At 42.0% G+C, this 21,078-nt stretch overlaps 1 protein-coding gene across 9 annotated transcripts in view; it reads left to right on the forward strand.

The window, feature by feature from the left end:
• Window positions 1–21,078, forward strand: part of SMARCC1 (SWI/SNF related BAF chromatin remodeling complex subunit C1) — a 176,100-nt gene that overhangs the window by 114,930 nt on the left and 40,092 nt on the right. For 5 of the 9 annotated variants that reach the window (XR_013450133.1, XM_078078699.1, XM_078078697.1 and 2 more), the window contains exons 22-24: window positions 10,736–10,863; window positions 13,113–13,227; window positions 14,052–14,206. Coding sequence is in view for 8 of the 9 variants with exons in the window: in XM_078078699.1 (XP_077934825.1) it covers window positions 10,736–10,863; window positions 13,113–13,227; window positions 14,052–14,206 (398 nt within the window). In the remaining variant the exon portion in view is untranslated. The remainder of the gene's footprint in view (window positions 1–10,735; window positions 10,864–13,112; window positions 13,228–14,051; window positions 14,207–21,078) is intronic. The other 4 variants (XM_078078700.1, XM_078078704.1, XM_078078698.1 and 1 more) reach the window with 3 other exon arrangements.

Genomic DNA, 21,078 nt, shown 5'->3' on the forward strand with positions numbered 1-21,078 from the left:
GCTCGATCCCAGGACCGTGGGATCATGACCTGAGCCAAAGGCAGATGCTTAACGACTGAGCCACCCAGGCACCCCAAGCATCCAACTCTTGATTTCAGCCCAGGTCACGATCCCAGGGTCGTGAGATGGAGCCCCATGCTCAGCAGGGAGTCTGCTTCTGTCCTTCTCCCTGTCCGTCTGCCCTCATCTCGCTTGCACACACTCTCTCAAATAAATAAATAAATAAATAAATAAATATTTTTTAAAAAGCAATACCTTCTATTAGTAATTCAGTGTTCAAGGATTGGAGACATAGTGAAGCATAGATATACATAGTATTAATTGTTCAAGGAGGACTGGGTATGGGAAGTGCTGTAAGAGTTAGCACAAAGGGTCATGTAAGTTTAGACTGAGGAAGATTTCACAAAGAAAGGATTTGAGCTGAACGATGAAAAGGAGGTTTAGGATGTCACTGAGCCAGATTGGAGCAAGTATTTGGTTCTGCAGAACAATGTGAACAGAGGCACAGAGATGGTAACGGAGGGTTGTGCAGAGAGGGTGGGACACAAACCAGCTTAGCTGCAACCCAGAGTTCAGATAAGGACATGGAGAGATCAGATGCACAGCTAGATGGGAGCAGAGGCACAGAGGGTGGTGCAGGCTGGGCCTGTATATTGGCAGCTCTGCAGAACGCCTGAACTGTACTACAGGGAATGATAGGGTCCATTTCCCAAAGTGTTAAGTGAGTTCCTAACATGGGCCTTACTCTGTTCTCTGTTCCTGAAAGGACACAAATTATTGGACTAGCAGTTCTCAAACTTTTTTGGTCTCAGGACTTCTTTATGCTCTTTAAAAATAATGAGGAACCCAAAATGCTTTAATTTATTTGAATTATATCTGTTGATACTTACTGTATCTGCAGTTAAAACAGAAACTTTTAAACCGAAACAATACACAGGTGCACGTTCCTGTAGCTGACTTCATCATGCGTCATGCAGCCTCTGGAAAGCCACGCTGCACACTTGGGGGAGAGGAGAGTGGAAAGGCAAATAACATCTTTGTGTTGTTATAAAAATAGTTTTGACCTTGGGGACGTTTCTGCCACGGAGGGTAGGGGTGGTACCTGAACCACACTTTGTGAATTACTGAATTAAACACTTGTCCTTGAAGAATATTCAGTTAGGGTGGGGAGACATTATAAGAGGTAGGTAGGAAAGGTGGGCAGAAAAGAAGGAAGGGAGGGAGGAAGACAAAAGACAAATATGGTTATAGATAGAGGCACATGTGAAGGAAACAGTTATGCTTCGGTCAGTTAGGGAAGATTTCACAGAGGAGGTAATCTTTTAAAGAATAAGGAAAAAAGGATGAACATGTGTGGCATATTCTGGAGATAGTGCCAGGTGTGGGGAGCAGGTACTGCGGCCAAGTGCAGCTGTAACAGATGTGTGTGTGTGTGGGGGTGATTCTGAAGGGCTTTTACCTTGTGGGAATCAACAAGTCGCCAGGAAAGAGAAATAACAGGATTCAGTCTGTTTTAGAAAGTCCCTGCAGACAGTTTACAGATGATATGCAGGAAATGGAAGAGTTCCCACCGCATATCATAGTTCTTTTCCAGGAAGCATCATTACTTATTTATAACCCACTTTATTATTTTTGCAAGCATTTTGTTCTCTCCTCCAAGCTACCTTTCCCAGTTCTTCCAGCTCTTAGGGGATGGTTTCTAGATCACCTCCTTCTGGTTTTGCTGGCACTATTATCACTATACTGAAAAGCACTTGGTTGCAGAAGCTAGGAGAAAGGTGCGGTGCCCATGGAGGACAGTGTTCTGGCCTGGTGGGTGGGAGGAGATAGAAGCTCAGCTCTCTAAGAAGAGTGAAAGAGACACAGCTAAAGTAGGTTTGGGGGCACGGGGCAAATGTGGAGGCGGAGGCCTGGTGTCAGTTGGGGGATCAGTGTTGCATCTGTGGGAGACAGCATTTCTTGTTTCTAGTCTCTGAAGATGTTGTTATCTCGTGGATGCCAGCTAATTTGCCTCTCAGCCTTGGTTGAGATTCATTCAAAAGTCCAGTAGGTGTATAGATAGTTATCTGTTGCTACATAGTCAATTACCACAAAGTTGGTGGCTTAAAACTGGATATATTTATTATCTCATTGCTTCTGTGAGTCAGAAGTTTGTATGTAGCCTAATAGGGTCCTCTGATTAGGATATCACGAGGCTGCCCTCAAGGTGGTGGCTGGGTTGTGTTCTCATCTACTGAGGAATCCACCTCCATGTTCACTCCTGTTGTCAGAATTAGTTTATTTCTATTGGTAGAACTGAAGGTTCCAGCTCCTTGCTGGCTGTTAGCTGGAAGCTGCCCTCAACTACCAGAGGCCACCCACTGTTCTTCACCATCCACGCTTCCCACCGTGGCAGCTTGCTGCGTCAGGCCCGCAAAGAAAGTCTCTAGAGTGAGTGTAGTGAAGACAGGGCTTTGTATAAATGAACATCCCATCACCTTTCCCTTATTCTGTTGTGTAGAAACAAGTCACAGATGCTGCTAACACTCAGGGGAAGGGGAGTGTACAAAGACATGAAAACCATGAGTCAAGGATCAATGGGGCCACTCTAGAATCTCACCACCTTGGTAGCCATTCTCCTGGGTTCTGGTCACATCCCCGATTTGTCATTGTCCCTCAATTTCCAACATTAAAGTTAAAACCTTAAGAGTTAGATCTCCGCAGTATCTGTATTCATAAGCAGGACTGTCACAGCATGAATTTTCTATCACAGGGTTCAACAAACATTTTCTGTAAAGAGCCACATGATAAAAATTTCAGGCTTCTGCAAACTGGACAGTCTCTGTCATAACTACTCAGCTCTGCCTTTGTGTAGTGCAAAAGCAACCATAGACCCTCTTTAAACAAACGAGTGTGGCTGCGTTGTAATGAAATTGTATTTACAAAAATAGGCAGCAGGGCTGTAGTTGCTGACCCCTAGTCAATCAGATCGGTCAGCTATCTCTGACCCATTAGTAACATTTTAAGAGAATGGGACAAGGGCAGGTGATTTACGATGGGCCCTTTAAAGGAAAGACAAAAGTCACATGGAGAGGAAAAGTCACAGATGGCCTATCAAATTGGGAAGGACCTTTGGAAGTTCAGGGCAGAATGAGAGCCCTCTGTAGGTGTCACTGAGGCAATGCCCACGGCCATGGCAAGAGCTCATGTTAGTAGAGAGATAGGACTTGGGTCCAGTCAGCTGAATTTGCTAATAACGTTAATATTGTTGAGCACTTACTACGAGCCAGTTATTAGCATTTTGCATGAAATAATTCGTTTAATCGTTAGCATTGCACTTACCAAGTAGGGTACTATCATTATTCTCCTTTTGTAGATAAGCAGACTGAGGCATCTGTCAGCTAAGTAGCTTCCCCACGGTCACTTCGGCCGGTAAATTCAGGGACAGGATTTGAACCTAGACAGTCTGGATCCAGAACTCACCTACTTCTTCTAGAGCAGGGGCTAGGAAATTTTGGTTCTTAGACAAAGTCCAGGTTGTCCCCTCCTTTTATTTAGCCCAGAATATATAAGAATAGTTTTTACATTTTTAAATGGTTGGAAAAAATCAAACGAAGAATACTATGTTGTGACACATTAAAATTATAGGACATTCACGTTTCAGTGTCTGTAAAGTTTAATTGAAACACAGCCACACTCCTCCAGTCCCAGGCTGCTTTAACGGCTGATCTTACCCTGCTGTGGCAGAACTGAGTCGTGGCAGCTAAGACTCACGCAGCCTGCAAAGCTGAGAATAGCTACTCTCTGCCCTTTGCAGAGGCCTGTTCTCCAGATAAGGTCTGACTGTGAGCCATGATGCTGATATTTTCCCCTGGCTGACCAGGCATTCTTCTCATAGCTCAGTTATGTGTCCAAGGATTTTATACTTTCTCCTCCTTTGTATGTTTGGCATAACTTTTTTGTTGTTGTTGTTCATTCTAGTATCTTCTTCATTTATCTCTACAGACATGGGTCAGACCACACATTTGTAGGGAAGGATTCTGAACCGTCTAATTTATACGACATCAAAAAGACAACATGGCATATGGGAAGGGCTGCAGCCTCTTAAGCGTTTACACTTCCAACCAGAATTCAGACCAAAGAGAAGCTGTTGTTTTGTGTTTCTTTTTCCAAGAAGATGTCTAAAAGCAGCTTGAAAAAATGTTTTGTAGGATAGAAACCACTTTACATACTCCTCCACATGGCATCTTGAGGAACACACAACTCCTAATTAACTCTTAATAGACATCTCATTAAAGGGCTGAGCACTGGCCACAGGTTTTCTCCTCTTTAACTGTACCATCATCATATGAATAGGTATTAATATCATGTAACTATTCATCATGGACTCATAGCTAATTAAAAGGTAATATCAAATGTGACTTGCCTTGTAATAGACAGAGTGAGTGTGTGATCTCTTTAGAATGTGGAACTATAGGTTGTGGGTCATCATTTTTTTTTTTTTTTTTTTTAAGATTTTATTTATTTATTTGACAGAGAGAGACACAGCGAGAGAGGGAACACAAGCAGGGGGAGTGGGAGAGGGAGAAGCAGGCTTCCCGCAGAGCGGGGAGCCCCATGCGGGGCTCGATCCCAGGACCCTGGGATCATGACCTGAGCTGAAGGCAGACGCTTAACGACTGAGCCACCAGGAGCCCCTGTGGGTCATCATTTAAAAGCAGATTATCTTTTTAAAAAAAATACGGCATTCCTCCCACATAATACGTACTCACTCTGTAATTAAGCTGACTCAGCAAAGGTGGCCCATTCAGTTAACAGTAACTTGTGAAGTTAGGGTTTTTTTTTTAAACCCCATCTGTATTTGGTTTTTATTCAGATTTCTTCATTTTTATATCTTAATGTGTCTTTTTTTTTTTTAAAGATTTTATTTATGTATTTGACACAGAGAGAGCACAAGCAAGGAGAGCGGCAGGGAGAGAGAGAAGGAGAAGCAGACTCCCTGCTGAGCAGGGAGCCTGATGCGGGGCTCGATCCCAGGACCCTGGGATCATGACCTGAGCCGAAGGCAGTGGCTTAACCAACTGAGCCACCCAGACGCCCCTGTCTTAATGTGTCTTAATGCATGCTGCATATTTCATCTGAACTAAGAATTAGAGCATTACCAGTAACGTTCATCTCTGTTTCTCCTTTATCTTCTCACTTTCTAACCGCCAGCACTGAGAATCCTAAATTTTGAAATACTATTCTACTGCTTTCTAAGTGACTTTTATCACAAAGAAAGACGTACTGAGTATGTTAGGTGTAATTTTGTTTGTTTTTAAACTTTATCAAACATGGTTTATTTAGACTTCTGAACTGTTTTACTCACTCTTAGGTGTTCAGGGCACATCCATGTAGTTACGTTGTCCAGGTCAGCACAGTTCATTTATTTCCACTGCTGTGAAATAGGCTGTTGTGTGATTGTAACCCACTTTAATCATCTGTTTGTCTGTTACTGGATGGGTAGTTTGGGTTGTTCTGTTTGTTCCTTGTCAAACATGCGTGTCCAGTCTTGTACGTACCTCACCGGCCCCCTTTGCAGGGTTTCACTGAGATGCGGCGCTCCTCCAAGTGTGCTTAGTGGACTGGTTGTCACATTGAGACAGGAGTTGGCATCACTCAGCCCTCCGTTTAAATTGGTTGTTACTTTTTCATAAGGTGAATTTTTTGGTAGAGGAAAGTTAGAGCATTGAATATTTTGAACATTGAAGCTTGATCATTCTTGTGTAACTTCTTATTTTGTTGTGGACTAATCCTGTGCATTGTAGGGTTTTAGGAAATTCTAGTTTTTTCCCCATAATGAGTGTATCAGTTGACACTTGGACCATAACACTCGATCATACACTTCCTAGTGTTAGGCTCTGCGGATGTAGTGGGTGTAAAATGACATTCCATTGTGGTTTTATTTTATTTTTTTAAAGATTTTATTTATTTGAGAGAGAGAGAGCGCATAAGCAGGGGAAGTGGCAGAGGGTGAGGGAGAAGCAGACTGTCTGCGGAGCAGGGAGCCCGATGTAGGGCTCCAACCCGGGGCTCAATCCCGGGACTCCTGGGATCATGACCTGAGCCAAAGACAGACGCTTAACAGACTGAGCCACCCAGGTGCTCCTCCGTTGTGGTTTTAAATTACAGTTCTCTGTAACTCATTTGAGTATCTTCTGTTTACTGGTCATACAGACATCATTCTATAACACAACTACTTTGTCTTTTGCTCACTTTTTAATAGTTCTTATGGTTTGCTTTATAAATCTGATACACTGCTCTAGTTGCCTGTGTTTTCTCCTGTTTGGTTACTTGTTCTTTCTTTTGGGCATCTTTTAATGAAAAGAAGTCCTTGATTTTAATAGAGTGAAGTTGGGGCTCCTGGGTGGCCCAGTCAGTTAAGCGACCGACTCTCTTGATTTCGGCTCAGGTCATGATCTCACGGTTGTGGGATCAAGCCCCACATCAGGCTCTGGGGTGAGCGTGGAGTCTGCTTGAGATTCTTTCCCTCTCCCTGCTCCTCCCCCCACTCACGTTCTCTCTCTCTCAAGCAAACAAATAAAATCTATTTTAAAAAATAATAGAGTGAAATTAGTCCTTTATGATTAGCACTTTTTGTGTTGTGTTGGAAATATTCAGGTTTTGTTTTTTTCACGTGTCTTTATCTAGAATTGGTTTTTAACATGGGGAAAAGTGGTTGTTTCTGTATGTTAATTCTATAGCTAACCACCTTGCCCTGTGATTATTTCTAGTAACTTTTTGGCAGATTCTTTCAGGTATACGGTTTTATTCTCTACAATCAAACTGCTTGCTTCATTTTCTTAATTGACTACTTTGGGGTACAACCACTCTGGCAGCATTAAAGGGACATGGTAATACCGTTACCCATGTCCTGCTCTTGATTTTGGAGGAGATACTGTAGGCATCTCTCCAGGAAGGATGACATTTGTTGTATGATTATTGATAACAGTCTTCTGGGGGCTCAGGAACTTCCCTTGTATCCTTGGTTTTCCAGGAGCTTGTCATGAAAGATACTGAGTCTTAACAGATAGTTCATGGGTATGATCAAGTAAGTCTATAAATTTATAGACTCATAAATGTTAAATTATCTTTCTGATACTGTCATATTAATTTGTCATAATGTAGTGCCTTTTTTATACACTGCTGTATTCTGTTTTCAGATTTTTTTGCTTAGGAGATTCTCATTTGTGATTATGAGTGAGATTTAGCCTAGTGGCTCTACTATCCCTTATCTGTTTGTCTGCATCTGATTTGTAAATCAAGGTTATACTGGCCTCATAGAATGAATTAGGGGGTATTCTGTCTTCTTTTCTCTAGAAAGGTTTAAGTAAGATGGTAATCCTCAATTCCTCGGAAGTTTTGTAGAATTCCCCCAGTAAAAACACCTGGACCTGTGGTGGTTTGGTTTTTTAAGTTTTTTAATTATTTTATTTTTTTGTTATGGGCCTACTCAGGACTTCTTTTTCTTCTTGAATCTGTTTGGTAAAATGCATTTTCTAATTATTTGTCCATTTAATTTTTCTATTTGGCATAAGGTTTTTTGGCAGTACTTTGTCATTTCCATTTTGACCTTTCCTTATTAATAGTTATGACCTTTCTTCCAGTCTTTATATAATTAATTTGTGCCTTCTTTGTCTTTTCTTGATCTTTTTTTTTTAATATTTTGTTTATTTATTTGACAGAGAGAGACACAGCGAGAGAGGGAACACAAGCAGGGGGAGTGGGAGAGGGAGAAGCAGGCTGCCCGCGGAGCAGGGAGCCCGATACGGGGCTCGATCCCAGGACCCTGGGATCATGACCTGAGCCGAAGGCAGATGCTAAACGACTGAGCCACCCAGGCGCCCCAGTTTTCTTGATCTTTCACATCAATTTATCGACTTTATTATTTCAAAGAACCAAGTTTGGGGTATATTGAGTCTCTCTATTGTATGTTTTAACTCTGTCGTATTTTTGCTTTTTATTTCTTTGATTTTTATCCTTGTTATGCTTTTCTCCGTACCTTCTATATTCTGTTATTCTTTTTCTGCTTCTTCTCAAGAATATAGAGCTTGTAAACATCAAGCTTTTTTTACTTTTCTGATGTAAGTTCAAGAAGGCTTTACATTTCCCTTTCCCTCTTTGTGCTATTTTTACTGATTCCCAAAATTACATTTCTAAGCACAGAGAAATTTATCTATATATTTTAAACTTCTAACTTCTAATTTCATTGCCTTATGGTGAGAAACCTTGGGCTGTATGTCACTGACTTTTTGAAATTTGTTAAAATTTGCTCTTTGACTTAATTTGTGACCAATATTTTTTAACGTAACGTGTAAGCTTGAAATTAAATACGTATATATTATCTGATTGGTGGGCATAGAACCATCTTGCTGCATTTACATCCACTGTTGATCTTAATTGAGTAAAGTATATTCAAATCCCTACTGTGAGGCACATTTTCATTTCTGTCCTGCCATTCTGTCAGTTTTTGCATTATATAGTTTGACACTCTTTTATTAGGTTCCTAAAAGTATGAAAAATTAAAATTTTCTGGTGAATTAAACCTTTTCTTCATTACATTGTCATCCTCCATTTCTAATAATGCTCTATTCTTGACGCCTGTATTAAGTAATAGTAGTATGAAAACGCCACCATTCCTTGGATTTGCTTTTTGCCTGGCTTATCTTTTATGCTTTTGTATTTCCCATTTTCGTGGTCTCTGTATGGATCATTTCTTTAGAGGTGTTTTATAGCTTTGTGCTTTTCTTTTTACCTGGTGTAATCTCTTTCCCTTGACTTTATTTCTAGAAAATTTTTTGATCTTTGGGTTTTTTAAAAAAATCTCTGCACATCTCTAATACTCTCTTGTTGATTGGAGATCTTTATTATTCTCTCTTTTAATTATCTGTTACATCAGTGGCTGTGCTAGATTTGGGATCCGGCAGATCTCATCTTGGCAATCTTGAGTGTTGACACTGTCAATTGATGTTTCTGCTCAGTGTTAGTGGCTTCCTTTCTTGGTGTTTTGCTCTTTGTGAGCTCATTACTTGGACAGCTACAATTGGGGTTGGAAAAACTGTCTGCAGAGGAATTTGTTTCTCTTAGTAGCCAGGGGTTGCCACTGGCTTGAGATCCCATTTGGCCAGCCCCCCGGCCGGCTCTATAGAATCCCGGGCTTCCTTTCCCTGCCCTGGACCTGGCTAGTCCAGGGCTCAGCTTCCTGATGCTGAGCTACTCAAAGCAAATATGTCTGGGCGTGACCCTACCCCTCCAAGTTTCCAAATATTCCATCCAGGTACAGGATCCCAAATACAGAGCCTGGCTCCACTACTTCCACACTCTGGCCCCACTCCTGGCACTGTAGTCTTTTGGCATTTTTTGGAAGGTAGTAATCTTCTACCTTATGTGAGATTTGTGATATCCCAAACTATCATGCCCCCTGGAGCTCCTGGTCAGTCAGAATTCTGAAAGCAAGGTTTGCTTCCATCTGTAAGAATTAGAGCAAGGGGGATTTTCCTATTCAATAACTTTAACATGATTAGTTTAAACTATGTTTGTTTAAATATGTTCTAAGTATTCTCATTGAGGATAAATGCTATTAGTCTTGTTATTTACAAGAGGATAATATTCAAATTAAAGCTGTAGGATATTTGAACATTTTTATTTAAAACCATGGCAAACCCTCATTATATATAAAATATTTGTTTCTATATAAAATTGTAAAACCAAAAATATTTATCTGATTGTGTTGTTTTTGAAATCTTCATTAACTTCTTAGCTACATATAGTTAAGCATATAGGTAAGCTTATATATAGTTAAGTTATATATATATAGTTAAGACTCCCTTAGTACCACATTCAGGGCTCTTCCTCCTGAGGCCCTTACCAGCATATGTCCCTCCTTCTGATCTTTCCCATCTGTCCCCCTCCCCCTTTCCTAGTCATCACCAAGGACTGACGTTTTCCCCGCACCCTTGAGTCTTTCTGTCTCTTCCCTTGAAATGTCCTTCTCCATACTTGTACTACCCACCCCCAGCCCCAGTCATGTCTGCATGGCTGTAACCATTTATTCTTCCCCAACTGAAACAGTCGTGCCCTCTGTGCTGCTCACAGCGTCTCCTGCATGCACATCTGTGATGGACTTGTTCCTTTGTGTCTTCTCCAGCCAGAATGTGATGTTCTGGAGGTTCAGTGAATATCTAGCTCAGCATTATTTCTCCAGTACCCGACGCAAAATACTCAAAATACATCCTCATTAAGCATTGGTTAAATAGTAATAAATTATTTGGGGTTCTTTTGTTGCTTTTTTGTACTTAAAATTTTTTTGAGGTTTTTATTTTTATATATGCAGAACAGTAAAAACCCTCAGTGTGCAGCTCCATGCATTTTCACAAATGAAACACATTCATGTAAGCAGCCCCAAGATCAAGAAAAGGATCATTACCAGCACCTCAGGCTCCCCCTCCCCCCGAATCACTTTCTGTCTGCCCACCCCTTCCCTGGTTAACCGCTGTCCTGATTTCTAACACCATTGATTACTTGCATCTATTTTTGAACTTTGAAATTAATATAATCATAAAGCCTGTGTTTTATGCTAGACTTCTTATGTCAGCCTTACATTTGGGAGACTCATTCATATTATTGTGCGAACTTGTGTTTCAAGCATCACAGGTGTATGGTAGCTTTTACCTTTGTTCCATATTTGTGTTACTTGTTCTTATTCTTTTGCTCGTAGAAGGGGCTGAAGAGGAAAAACTGGAAACAGATACTGATGGTCAACAGCCTGAAAAGGTGAAGTCTGTCTGTTTGAATTCTCCTACCACAGGAAAGACACAGAGAGAGCATGCCTTTCAGAGCATAACGGTTTGGGTTTATTTTGATCTTTGATCCCTCTCAGGGGATTATAAATGATTCTTTCAGCCATTGGACTTCGCTGGTTTAAGGTGTAATTCTCACAAAGCATAACATATGACATTTTTCACTGATTCATTCTGGGAAGATTTATCCACTCCCCGGCCTCCTCTTTTATATCCCTTTCAGGCACAGTTGGGAAAGTGAATACAAAATTGTGGTTTTTATGAATATTGAATTACAAGGGCTTGGTCCTGTACTTGTGCCAGAAGAGAATTATAGAATATTAAGGGATTTTGTAGGAGAGTTAACTGCCAGCAGGAAAATAATCAGACAGGTCTTAATGAGAAGATGATGTTTGAGGTCGGTTTTAAAGAGCAGGTAGCTCTATAATGATTGGAATTGAAGCGGAGGACAGGGAATCAAAGATCCGACCAGCGGTGGGGGAGGGACACTAAAGCCTGTGTGCAGAAGGCACCATCACAGTGCCCCATGTCTGTGACCCGCTCTCTAACTCAAAGAGGCTCCAAATGCCTGCTGACTAAGGCAGAACAGGACTTTACAGCGTCTTCGAGATCAGGGGCACATGATTTAAAAATGGGCAGAGGACCTGAATAGACATTTTTCCAAAGAAGACATCCAGATGGCCAGCAGACACATGAAAAGATGCTCAGTATCACTCATCATCAGGGAAACACAAATCAAAACCACAACGAGATATCCCCTCACACCAATCAGAAAGGCTAATATCAAAAAGACAGCAAGTGTTGGCAACGATGTGGGGAAAATGAACCCTCGTGTACTGTTGATGGGAATGTAAATTGGTGCAGGCACTCTGGAAAACTGTGGAACTTCCTCTGAAAGTTAAAAATAGAACTACCGTATGATCCAGCAATTCCACTACTGGGTATTTATCCCAAGAAAATGAAAACACTAATTCAAAAAGATATGTGCACCCCTGTGTTCACTGCATTATTTATAATAGCCAAAACATGGAAGCAACACAAAGGTTCATTGATAGATGAATGGTTAAAGAAGAAGTGGTGTGTATCTCACACACACACGAATATTATTACTCAGCCATAAAAAAGAATCAAATCCTGCCATTCACAACAAAACAGAAATAGACCCATAAATACAGAGAACAAACTGGTGATTGCCAGAGGGGAAGGGAGTTAGAGAGATGGGCAGAGTAGGTGAAGGAGGATTAAGGTACAAATTTCCCATTATAAAATAAATAAGTCACGGGGTTGACAGCATAGGGAATATGGTCAATACTGTAATAATGTATGGTGACAGTAACTAGCTTTATCACAGCATTGTGTAATGTATAGAATTATCAAATTGTTATGTTGTACACCTGAACCTAATAAAACCTTGTGTGTCAACTATACTTCAATGAAAAGATAAGATTAGGAGCACATGATGAGCATTCATTCACTATTTGAGTGAACGTATACAAGCTGGGATTTAAGGTCTTGATTGCCATGTGTTGTTTTAAAATTGTAATTAGATGAGGATGAGGTAAAATCATTGTTCTTATACTGTTCTAAATACTATACTTTGTACTTTACATTTATGCATTTATGAGTTCATCTGGTTCCTAAACAGTTTCATCAAGTCAATGATAATCTCTTCATTTTATAGACAGTGTTACATGATTTGTCCAAGGTCACAGGGATTTCAAAATCCATAAATGAAACCAAATTCTGACCAGAGGAATTGAAGTTTTCGGTCCCCAGAGCATAATCATTGATGCCCTGTTGTAACTCTTCCTAAAAACCATTAGCAAATGACTGTATTAAAGGGCTTTGTCAGCTTTTTTATTTTGGCAGCATTCCATCTTGCTTCTCTGTTGATCATGTCCAGTTTAAATGCTCTTGGTCCTTTTGGACAGGTAGTCGATAATTCATTTGTTTATTTATGAAGCCTTTCTCTGTTTAACCAGTAAGTAATATACATGAATTTCCATGACATCCTTTGGACACTGTGACCCTGGCTTTATAGCAGAGGGCACAGAGAGGGTAGGGACTGTGTGTTTTGGAGGCGTATTGACCTGTGAGCACTCAGGTGTTGAGGAAGTGAAAGGTATTTCTTTGAATTTATTAATTTCTTTTCCAGCTCTTCTCTCCAAGGCCCTTCTGAATCTAGTTCGTTTCCTGCCAAAAATAGTAGAGGCTTTTGTTACTCTAAGGTAATGTCACTTGTAGAAGGACTGTTTTTGCTCACTCTTCTTTTCTCTTCTTTTATACCCCTTTTAGGCAGAAAACAAAGGGGAAAATGAAACAGACGAAGGGGATAAAGCACAAGATGGAGAAAATGAAAAAAATAGTGAGAAGGAGCAGGACAGTGAAGTTAGTGAGGATACCAAATCAGGTAATTCAAGGAAACTCTTTAGACTTTATTTACTTTTAAAAGATTTTATTTATTTGAGAGAGAGCGAGAGAGCTGGAGGAGGAGCAGAGAAAGAAGGAGAGAATCTCAAGCAGACTCCCCACTGAGCATGGAGCCCGACGTGGGACTTGATCTCATGACCCCGAGATCACGACCTGAGCCAAAATCAAGAGTTGGATGCTTAACCAACAGCCACCCAGGCACCCCCTCTTTAGACTTTATTATGTAAAACTAAAAAGCACTGGAAAAGTGGGGGCAGTTTAATTTTACAGAAATATTTCCTTACTCGTTTTGGGTTTGTTTCTTAATGTAACAGTAAATACACGTTAGAGTTTTATTTTGCTCCGAGTGCTAATGCTAGGGGCTGCCTTGTGTCAGTAGCATGTAGACAGACAAGTTGTTCTGTGTGACTGAAGTCACCACGCAGACCTGCCATTTTGGTTTCCGAGTCAGTGGCTTGCAGAAGTGCTTAGTTCTCAGCTTCTGATTTCCTGCAGACCCCAGGGTTTCCGGGAGCATTGCATTGACTGATCTTGTTGGTCTTCGGGCTTAGTTCCCTTTGTATCTTCGGGAACTACACAGAGCTTAGAGAAATGAAGGAGAGACAAAGTGTACTATTCAGAAAATCCGTCTCGGATAGAGGCGCACTTACATGCATGGAATGATTCTGCACAAATCTTAAGAAGGCGGCGGCACTGGGATCTCTTTGTAACCTCAGTCCTAGTTTGTCATGTGGCGGAGGTGAGAAGTACGGTGGCTTATTGAGGCTGGGCACACTGGTAATAAAGCTTTCTGATTTCTTTCAGAAGAAAAGGAAACTGAAGAGAACAAGGAACTCACTGATACTTGTAAAGAAAGAGAAAGTGATCTTGGGAAGAAGAAAGTAGAACACGAAATTTCCGAAGGAAATGTGGCCACGGCTGCCGCAGCTGCTCTCGCCTCAGCTGCAACCAAAGCCAAGGTTTGCCGCTCACAGCCCTTGCCAGGCTCCCTTCAGCCGTGAATGGTCGCCTTGTTTTCCGTTATTGGGAATGGTAGTACCCAACAGGAGATGACTGCTTGACCGGCATTTCTAGGTTAAGAATTCGCAGGCAGGAGGAGGGGGGGTGTGCGAGTCGCAGATCTGGTCTGGGGTGGGGGGGCTGCCTTCCAGGCATTCCTTGTTCCACTCCGCACTCGGCTCTCGGCTTGTGGACACTCCAGGGAGGGGGGACAGAACTTAAAGTCCCTCGTGTTGGCCTGCAGAACTTGTCTCGGACTATTGTTCCAATTTCTGCTCGATTGAAATGTTTGTGATTTTTAAGACAAAAATCTGTTTCCTTGTATAAATACTTCACCCTGCTCTTACAGACTGAAAGGAGAGAGGGGAACCTAAAATAACTCTTTTTCTTCTTGAATTTGCCAGCTTTTCTGGGGGTGGTTTTCTCTATTTATAACCTAGTATTGGCTTCATGGCATATTTAAGAAGAAAGGAGAATGTTATTTTCCCCACTTTGTGTTAATTTAGCATTTTAAAGCCTTCCAGGCATGAGTCTTAAAAAAAACCTTTTCACCTCTTCTCCATCGTACCCTGCGAGGTAGTTTCCTTCCATTGTAGATTCCCATGTTGTGAGCAGTATTTACTGGAACATACCTAATCGTTTTATCTTGAGCTGTTCTTAATCCATTGGTAAAGATACTCTTTCATGGTCCTTAATACCCACAGACTGTACGGCTGCTGCAGACTGCTTCTCCAGGTGTTTAATCTGTGATGCATGATGTATAACAGACCCACAGATGACCCAGTTCAGACCACAAGACCTCCGTTTTGAGTGCCCACCATCGGGCGTAGGTGCCGCCTGTGAGGAGGAGGGGTGCTGCCAGTCCCTCCAGGCGGCTCCCCCAGCTGCTGGTTCCTGTTACAGTAGCTTGAGGTCCTGCATGTTCAGACTTCCCAGTGTCTTCCCAAGATGCCTCCTGATCTTCATGGTGATTAGCTGCAGTATTAGGTATTCTCTGTCCTCTACCTTCCCCTACCCCTGGGGACTGCTGAGGTGCACTCTTGACAGAGTCAGTACTTATGTAGACACCAGTTTGATGGTGGTTTCACGTCCGTTTGATTTTGCTCCTTCATCAGAAGTAGTTTTTGGAGCCTCTCTTTCTTCTGCCAGGTTGGACTCTGGCACCTCATTGTCTCTGAGCTGAGTTCTCGTTGTTCAGACTGTCACCAGGGACCCTAAGGGCTGCCTTGGGCCTGTTTCACAAATGAACTGGAGGCCAGGAGGGCTTCTGTCCTTCGTGACTTTTATCAGCTGACAGCACACCATCCCCCCAGTCTTCAAACCCACAGCCTGGGGTCCTCTCTGTCTCCTCTCATTCCTTCACTTTCCACAGCTGCTAAGCCACCAAATCCTTCCTGGTTGTGTTAGTGCCCCTGGTGATGCCCAGCCCCTTCACTGCTCCCTTAGGCTGGCTTCCCATCATCTGTTGTCTGTCTTTTTCAGCCAGAGGAATCTTTCTCATTTTTTAAATTTTCTATTGAAGTATAACTTATATTTGAATAAGTCTATTGAATATACGTCTACAGCTAGTGAATTTTTCACAGACTGAGCCCACCTATGGGCTCACAGACAACACCCACATCAAGCAACATAACATTCCCAGCCTTCCAGAAGCTTCTTCATATTCCCTTCCATTTACTGTGCCCCTCCCCCAAAGAATGGTTGCTAGCCTCTTAATGCCGTGGATTACTTTCTGCTTTTTTGACTTCATATAAATGGAATCGTACAGTATGCAGAAAAATCTTTAAAAATACAAACAGGAACATGATACTTTCTTAAATAAGCTCCCTAACTCTCTCAGGCGAAAATTTCAAACTCTTTAGTGTGCAATTCACGAGTTTTCCTGCTCAGGACCCTTCTCTGTTCTCAAGTGTCATTTTTTGCCTGTCTGACCTGACCTGTCTCTTGCAGTTCTCCCAGACAGAACCCACTGTGACGTCTCCAGCTGGGCTGTTCTGGACCCACATCCCTCTCACAGAGATGTTGCTCTCCCTTGCCCTCTCGTTGTTTCTTCTCCCTCTGCCGCTGTGTCTGCTTCACTGTAGGTTGCCAGAGCAGGAACTAAAATGGTAGACTCCATAAAACATTTTACAGATGCTTCATGATGTTTTCATGGCGGATGAAAACATGGTGGCCTCATAGCTGTTAAGATGTGCAGCTTTGGGCACAAACGTTTGTGTATCGTGCACTCCTGACCACCTTGCAACAGCTGTTTGATTCCTTTACTGTAGAAAAACTGCTCTTATGGATCAGTTGCCCTGGTCCTTCCATACTCCGTACAAGGTTTAGAAGAGTCCAAAGAACATTTTCCTTCCAGGTAACTGAATTTTCACTCCCTCATGCTCTCTCAGTCTTATTTCTTTTTTTTTTTTTAATTCATGAGAGTCAGAGAGAGAGAGAGGCAGAGGCAGAGGGAGAAGCAGGCTCCCCGCCTAGCAGGGAGCCCGATGCGGGACTCGATCCCGGGATCCCGGGATCATGACCTGAGCCGAAGGCAGACGCTTAACCATCTGAGCCACCCAGGCGCCCTCAGTCTTATTTCTGATAACTGGGAACTTAGATCGTTATTCTCGTGACAGCTGCCTTTTCCACAGATCTGTGAGTGATACACATGTGTGTGATGCATGACTTGGCACGCGTAAACTGTTGAGTGCCACTTACAGCTGGGTCTCATGCGTTTCACAGCACACATAATCATTTGTGTGCTACATGGGAATTAAGGGTAAGGAATTCACTGAAATTACTGTAATTAGTACAGCTTATCTAGCCAATCCAAGTTTTCTCTTATTCTCTTTTTGTTCTTCTGTATCTATAAACAGCTTTGTTATTAAGAGTTTTCCTTGATACATTTTAATTGTTTGTCACACTGACATGGAGTGGTAATTATGGGTTCTGAATCTAGCTCCGCAGGGAGGGTGAGCATGCTTTCTGGCTTTTCCCCATCCTTGCCATATGAGGGATTCTTCAGTAGCACATCCATTTCTTCGTTGCACCTACTGACACGCTGTGAATTGACCCACCTGAAGAGTGGTGTGTGGGTGTGAGAAGGAACACCATTGGCTGGGTGCTCTATATCCCTTCCATCTGGGTGCTTAGGTTTAGCTGGAAGGAAGAGTCCAGAACTATTGCTGGAATAAACCAGAAACCCCCCCAAACTAAAATATATTTTCTTTTTTTCAGCAGCAGGAGATTCAGTTCTTCCAAGATAACAGAGATCACATTTTCTTAAGACCACAGACATTTCTTTCAGATTGATTCTGTCACCATCCCATGTCCATGTACCTTGAAATGGCTAAAGTAGGTTTGTCTTCATGGTTACTGGGTGTTAGTTCTGGAGTAACAGGAAGATTCTTTCTTGCCCCTCAATGATACCTCTTACTTGCTCCCTTTTGCCTGAAGTTCTTTCTTGAGATAGGAAATTTTTCATTGTACATCGTAGTCCTAAGGCTTTACCAGATTAAGTATTGACAGAAATGGATTGACACTATATGCATTGATCATTGAAACCATATCTTTTTACTTGATACTGCGGAGAGAAGACAGAAGGAGAACTTGACCTATTTGATCATTTTGCCCACAGTTAGCCCTATTCACTTTCATCCTTAAATGACTAAACAGAATCTACCCTTGTTCTACTCGTCGAAATCCATGCTTTGTTGTGTAGAGTTCACCTTAACTCTATTACAACCAGGTTACCTCTTTGTTATCATTAATCTTTTTGTGGTGGTTCTTCATCTGGCATGCATCTGTGGCACACTCCCAGACTCCATCATTCTTAAGTTCCATAAAGCCAGTATGTGAATACATGGGTGCTCCCTCCAGCCCTTCTTGGGAAGGTCCTGGTCATCACTGTGGCCAGACCTTCAGGATTCCACAGCCTGAGCATCAGCAGTGCTCTTGCCCCAGTTCCCCATGGCTGTGTAACCACCACAAAACCTGGCGGCTTAAGAACATCATCACTTTATTGTATCTTACCATTTTTGTGAGTGAGAAGCTCAGGCCGACTTGGCTGGAAAAGTCCTGCTCTGTGTGGCATTGGCTGGGCTGTGAGGGGGGACCTGGGGTGGCTGTACCACGGGGGACTGGCTGGCATCACTGTCCCCACACAGCTCATCTACAGAGTCATCTTGGGCTTCTTCATATTAGGATGGTATCACAGTAGTTGGACTTTGTACGTGGAAGCTTATAACTTTATGAGAAGAGTGTCCTGAACAATGAGAATGGGAACCTGCCAGTGTCTTATGTCTTGGGCCCCCAACCTGGCACTGTATGACCTCAACCCAGCTCTCCCACTCAAAAGTTCTATCCAGATTCAAGGTGCGGGGATCACTGACCACACCTCTAGATGGAAGCCATGCCACCCTAACCCCACAGTCTGCCCTCTGGTCACAAATTACCTACATTTCTCCCAGTTGAAAAGTAAAGATTCCGTTGTGTCATGTTTATGATGTCAGGCTAAGGCTGGGGGTCTGAGGTCTTCTCTAAATCAAGTCCAGGTACAGAGGAAGCTCCCTTAGGAATGGTCTTTCAGGTACAGCTCCTTGCATCTTGGTCTTCTCAGTTGGAAGAATTTGAGAACTGACATAACAGTGGTAGGACATGTGGAGAAAAACTGCACTCACGTTCAAGAAGGGTGAAAATGGGAGGCACCAAGAGAGCACTTGTGGTTCATAGCAACTTTGAAATCTAGTCAGGGGCGCATTTCCAGTGTCTTTCTTCACCAGGGCCTGGTCCTGCCCCGTATGACTTACTCTCTGCAGCTTTTGATTTGGCCTTCTGGGCTTTGGATTCCGCCTTCTGAGTCATTTTCCTTTTCCATTAAAAAAGCAGCCCTGTTTTGCTGCTAAGGGGCTTTCTTTACCTGCAGTAAGAGTCCCAGAAGGAAAGAAGAGAGTGAAGGAGGTGGGGGGAAGGGGAAGAAATTATGGCTAATTGAAAACTCCAAGCTTGAATGAAAACATTAGTTTATGGTAATATAGAATATAGGAGACATGTTCTAAAGATACTTAGAGATCCTGCCATCTAATAGAGAGGGTCTGAGGGGCAGGCATACCCTTATAATTCTTAGAAATCCTACCATGCACTTGGTTCAGAAGCTCTTACAGCCACACCTTGAGCTCTTTACTCTGAGGTCATGATTAACTGGTAGTGCTCTGGATTTTATCTTTGTCCTGAAGCCATTTTCTAGTTTTAAATCCTTGCTGGTAGCAACTAGAGATGAGAAACCGTTCTTTTTTCAAATCCTGCTCTCTTTGCTCTCAGTTGTCTAGGAGATTTCTGACTCCAATAATGATGGCCTGGAAACTGAATAGTTCCTTCTTTGGTTCCTTTCTCTTCTGGCTGCTTGTAATAAAATACCTAAAGGACGTTTATGTTTTGCCTGGAAATCACTCCAGCCAGATCCGCAAGTTCATTAATGATCCTTTCTACTGTCCACATCACTAGAAGTGACGATGTTGTTATAGAATAAAGATTGACTTCTCTCCAACCTCCAGTAAGCTCTCCCTCTCCGTCTCAAAGCTCTCGCCAGTGGTTTTCTTGAGGTCCTTTCAGCCTGCGCCCACTGCATGATACAAAGCCATTGGATCTTTTTTGATAGGTTTTTGATAAAACAGCACTCTATTTCCAGATACCAAATTTCTCTTCCCAAAGCAGGACTTAGCAGTTAGAAAAAAGAAACCAAACAACCATTTTATTATATCTCATGATTGTACAGAATTTGAGCCCTAACCACCTGGGCAGTTCTGCTCCACAGGGTTATTTGTTGAATTGTAGTGGTATTCACTTCATGGGTAGGTTCGTCTGGAGTGTCTGAGACAGATCCCTTCAAGTCCTAATCCTTGGCAAGGGTGGCTGGACCCTATCCCCTCCTCATACAGTCTCACGGTCTCTCCCTGTGGTCTCTGGTACATACTTACTACGTGGCAGGTGGGGACTCCCAGAAGGAACGTTCCAAGGATCAGGACATGAAGTTCCTAAGCGGGGAGCTGGAAAATGCCACCACTGTTTTCTCTTGGGCAAGGCAATTAGAGAGCCTGTCTTGATTCCAAAGGAGGGGTTATAGACCCTTCTCTCCATGGAAAGAAGGCCAGTGACTTTGTGGCCATCTTTAATCTACCACAAGTCCCTTCTAAGAATTCCCCAGGAAAGTATCCACTAAAATATCAGTTCTAATAGACATTTGTAGATAACTGTAAAAGGCCATTGGATTTCAAATTTGAATTTTTAATTCCATCTCTGCCATTTACTTGTCTCTTAACCTGAGGCAACTAAAATAAATTTTCTGAGCGTGTATCATTTTGTTTGAATCAGAAGGCCTTTCTGATCTGCCTTTCTGACAAGATTATTATAAGAATCAAATTAAGTATTAAAAAAACATTCTGTAAGCTGGAAAGTGCCATATTTTGATGATTCATTAAACCAGTATCTGAGTGTCCATTATGTGCTGGACTCAACTACAGTAGTAGGTTTATTTGGTACCAAAGAGATATGGATGGTGCCTGCCTCTTAAGAACTCAAAGTCAACCCACTAATCTTGAACCTCACATTTTGGTTGAGCCATTAGGATTTACAGTTAGTTGTGAAGGAAAAAAAAAACAACCAAACAAACTAAAGAACATGTATAAAATGCTGGAAATGTAACCTTAAGGAGTCAGTATCAAATGAGATCTAATTAGGGATTATATACAATTTCATATATTGTATATTGGAATGAAACTCTTAAACACACAGTACATAAATTTAGTCTACTTTTGCATATTTGATTTTTACACAAGTTATGTTATGGATGGAT

This window comes from Halichoerus grypus, chromosome 1 (assembly GCF_964656455.1).
Source record: "Halichoerus grypus chromosome 1, mHalGry1.hap1.1, whole genome shotgun sequence".
In the NCBI taxonomy this organism is placed as follows: domain Eukaryota; kingdom Metazoa; phylum Chordata; class Mammalia; order Carnivora; family Phocidae; genus Halichoerus; species Halichoerus grypus.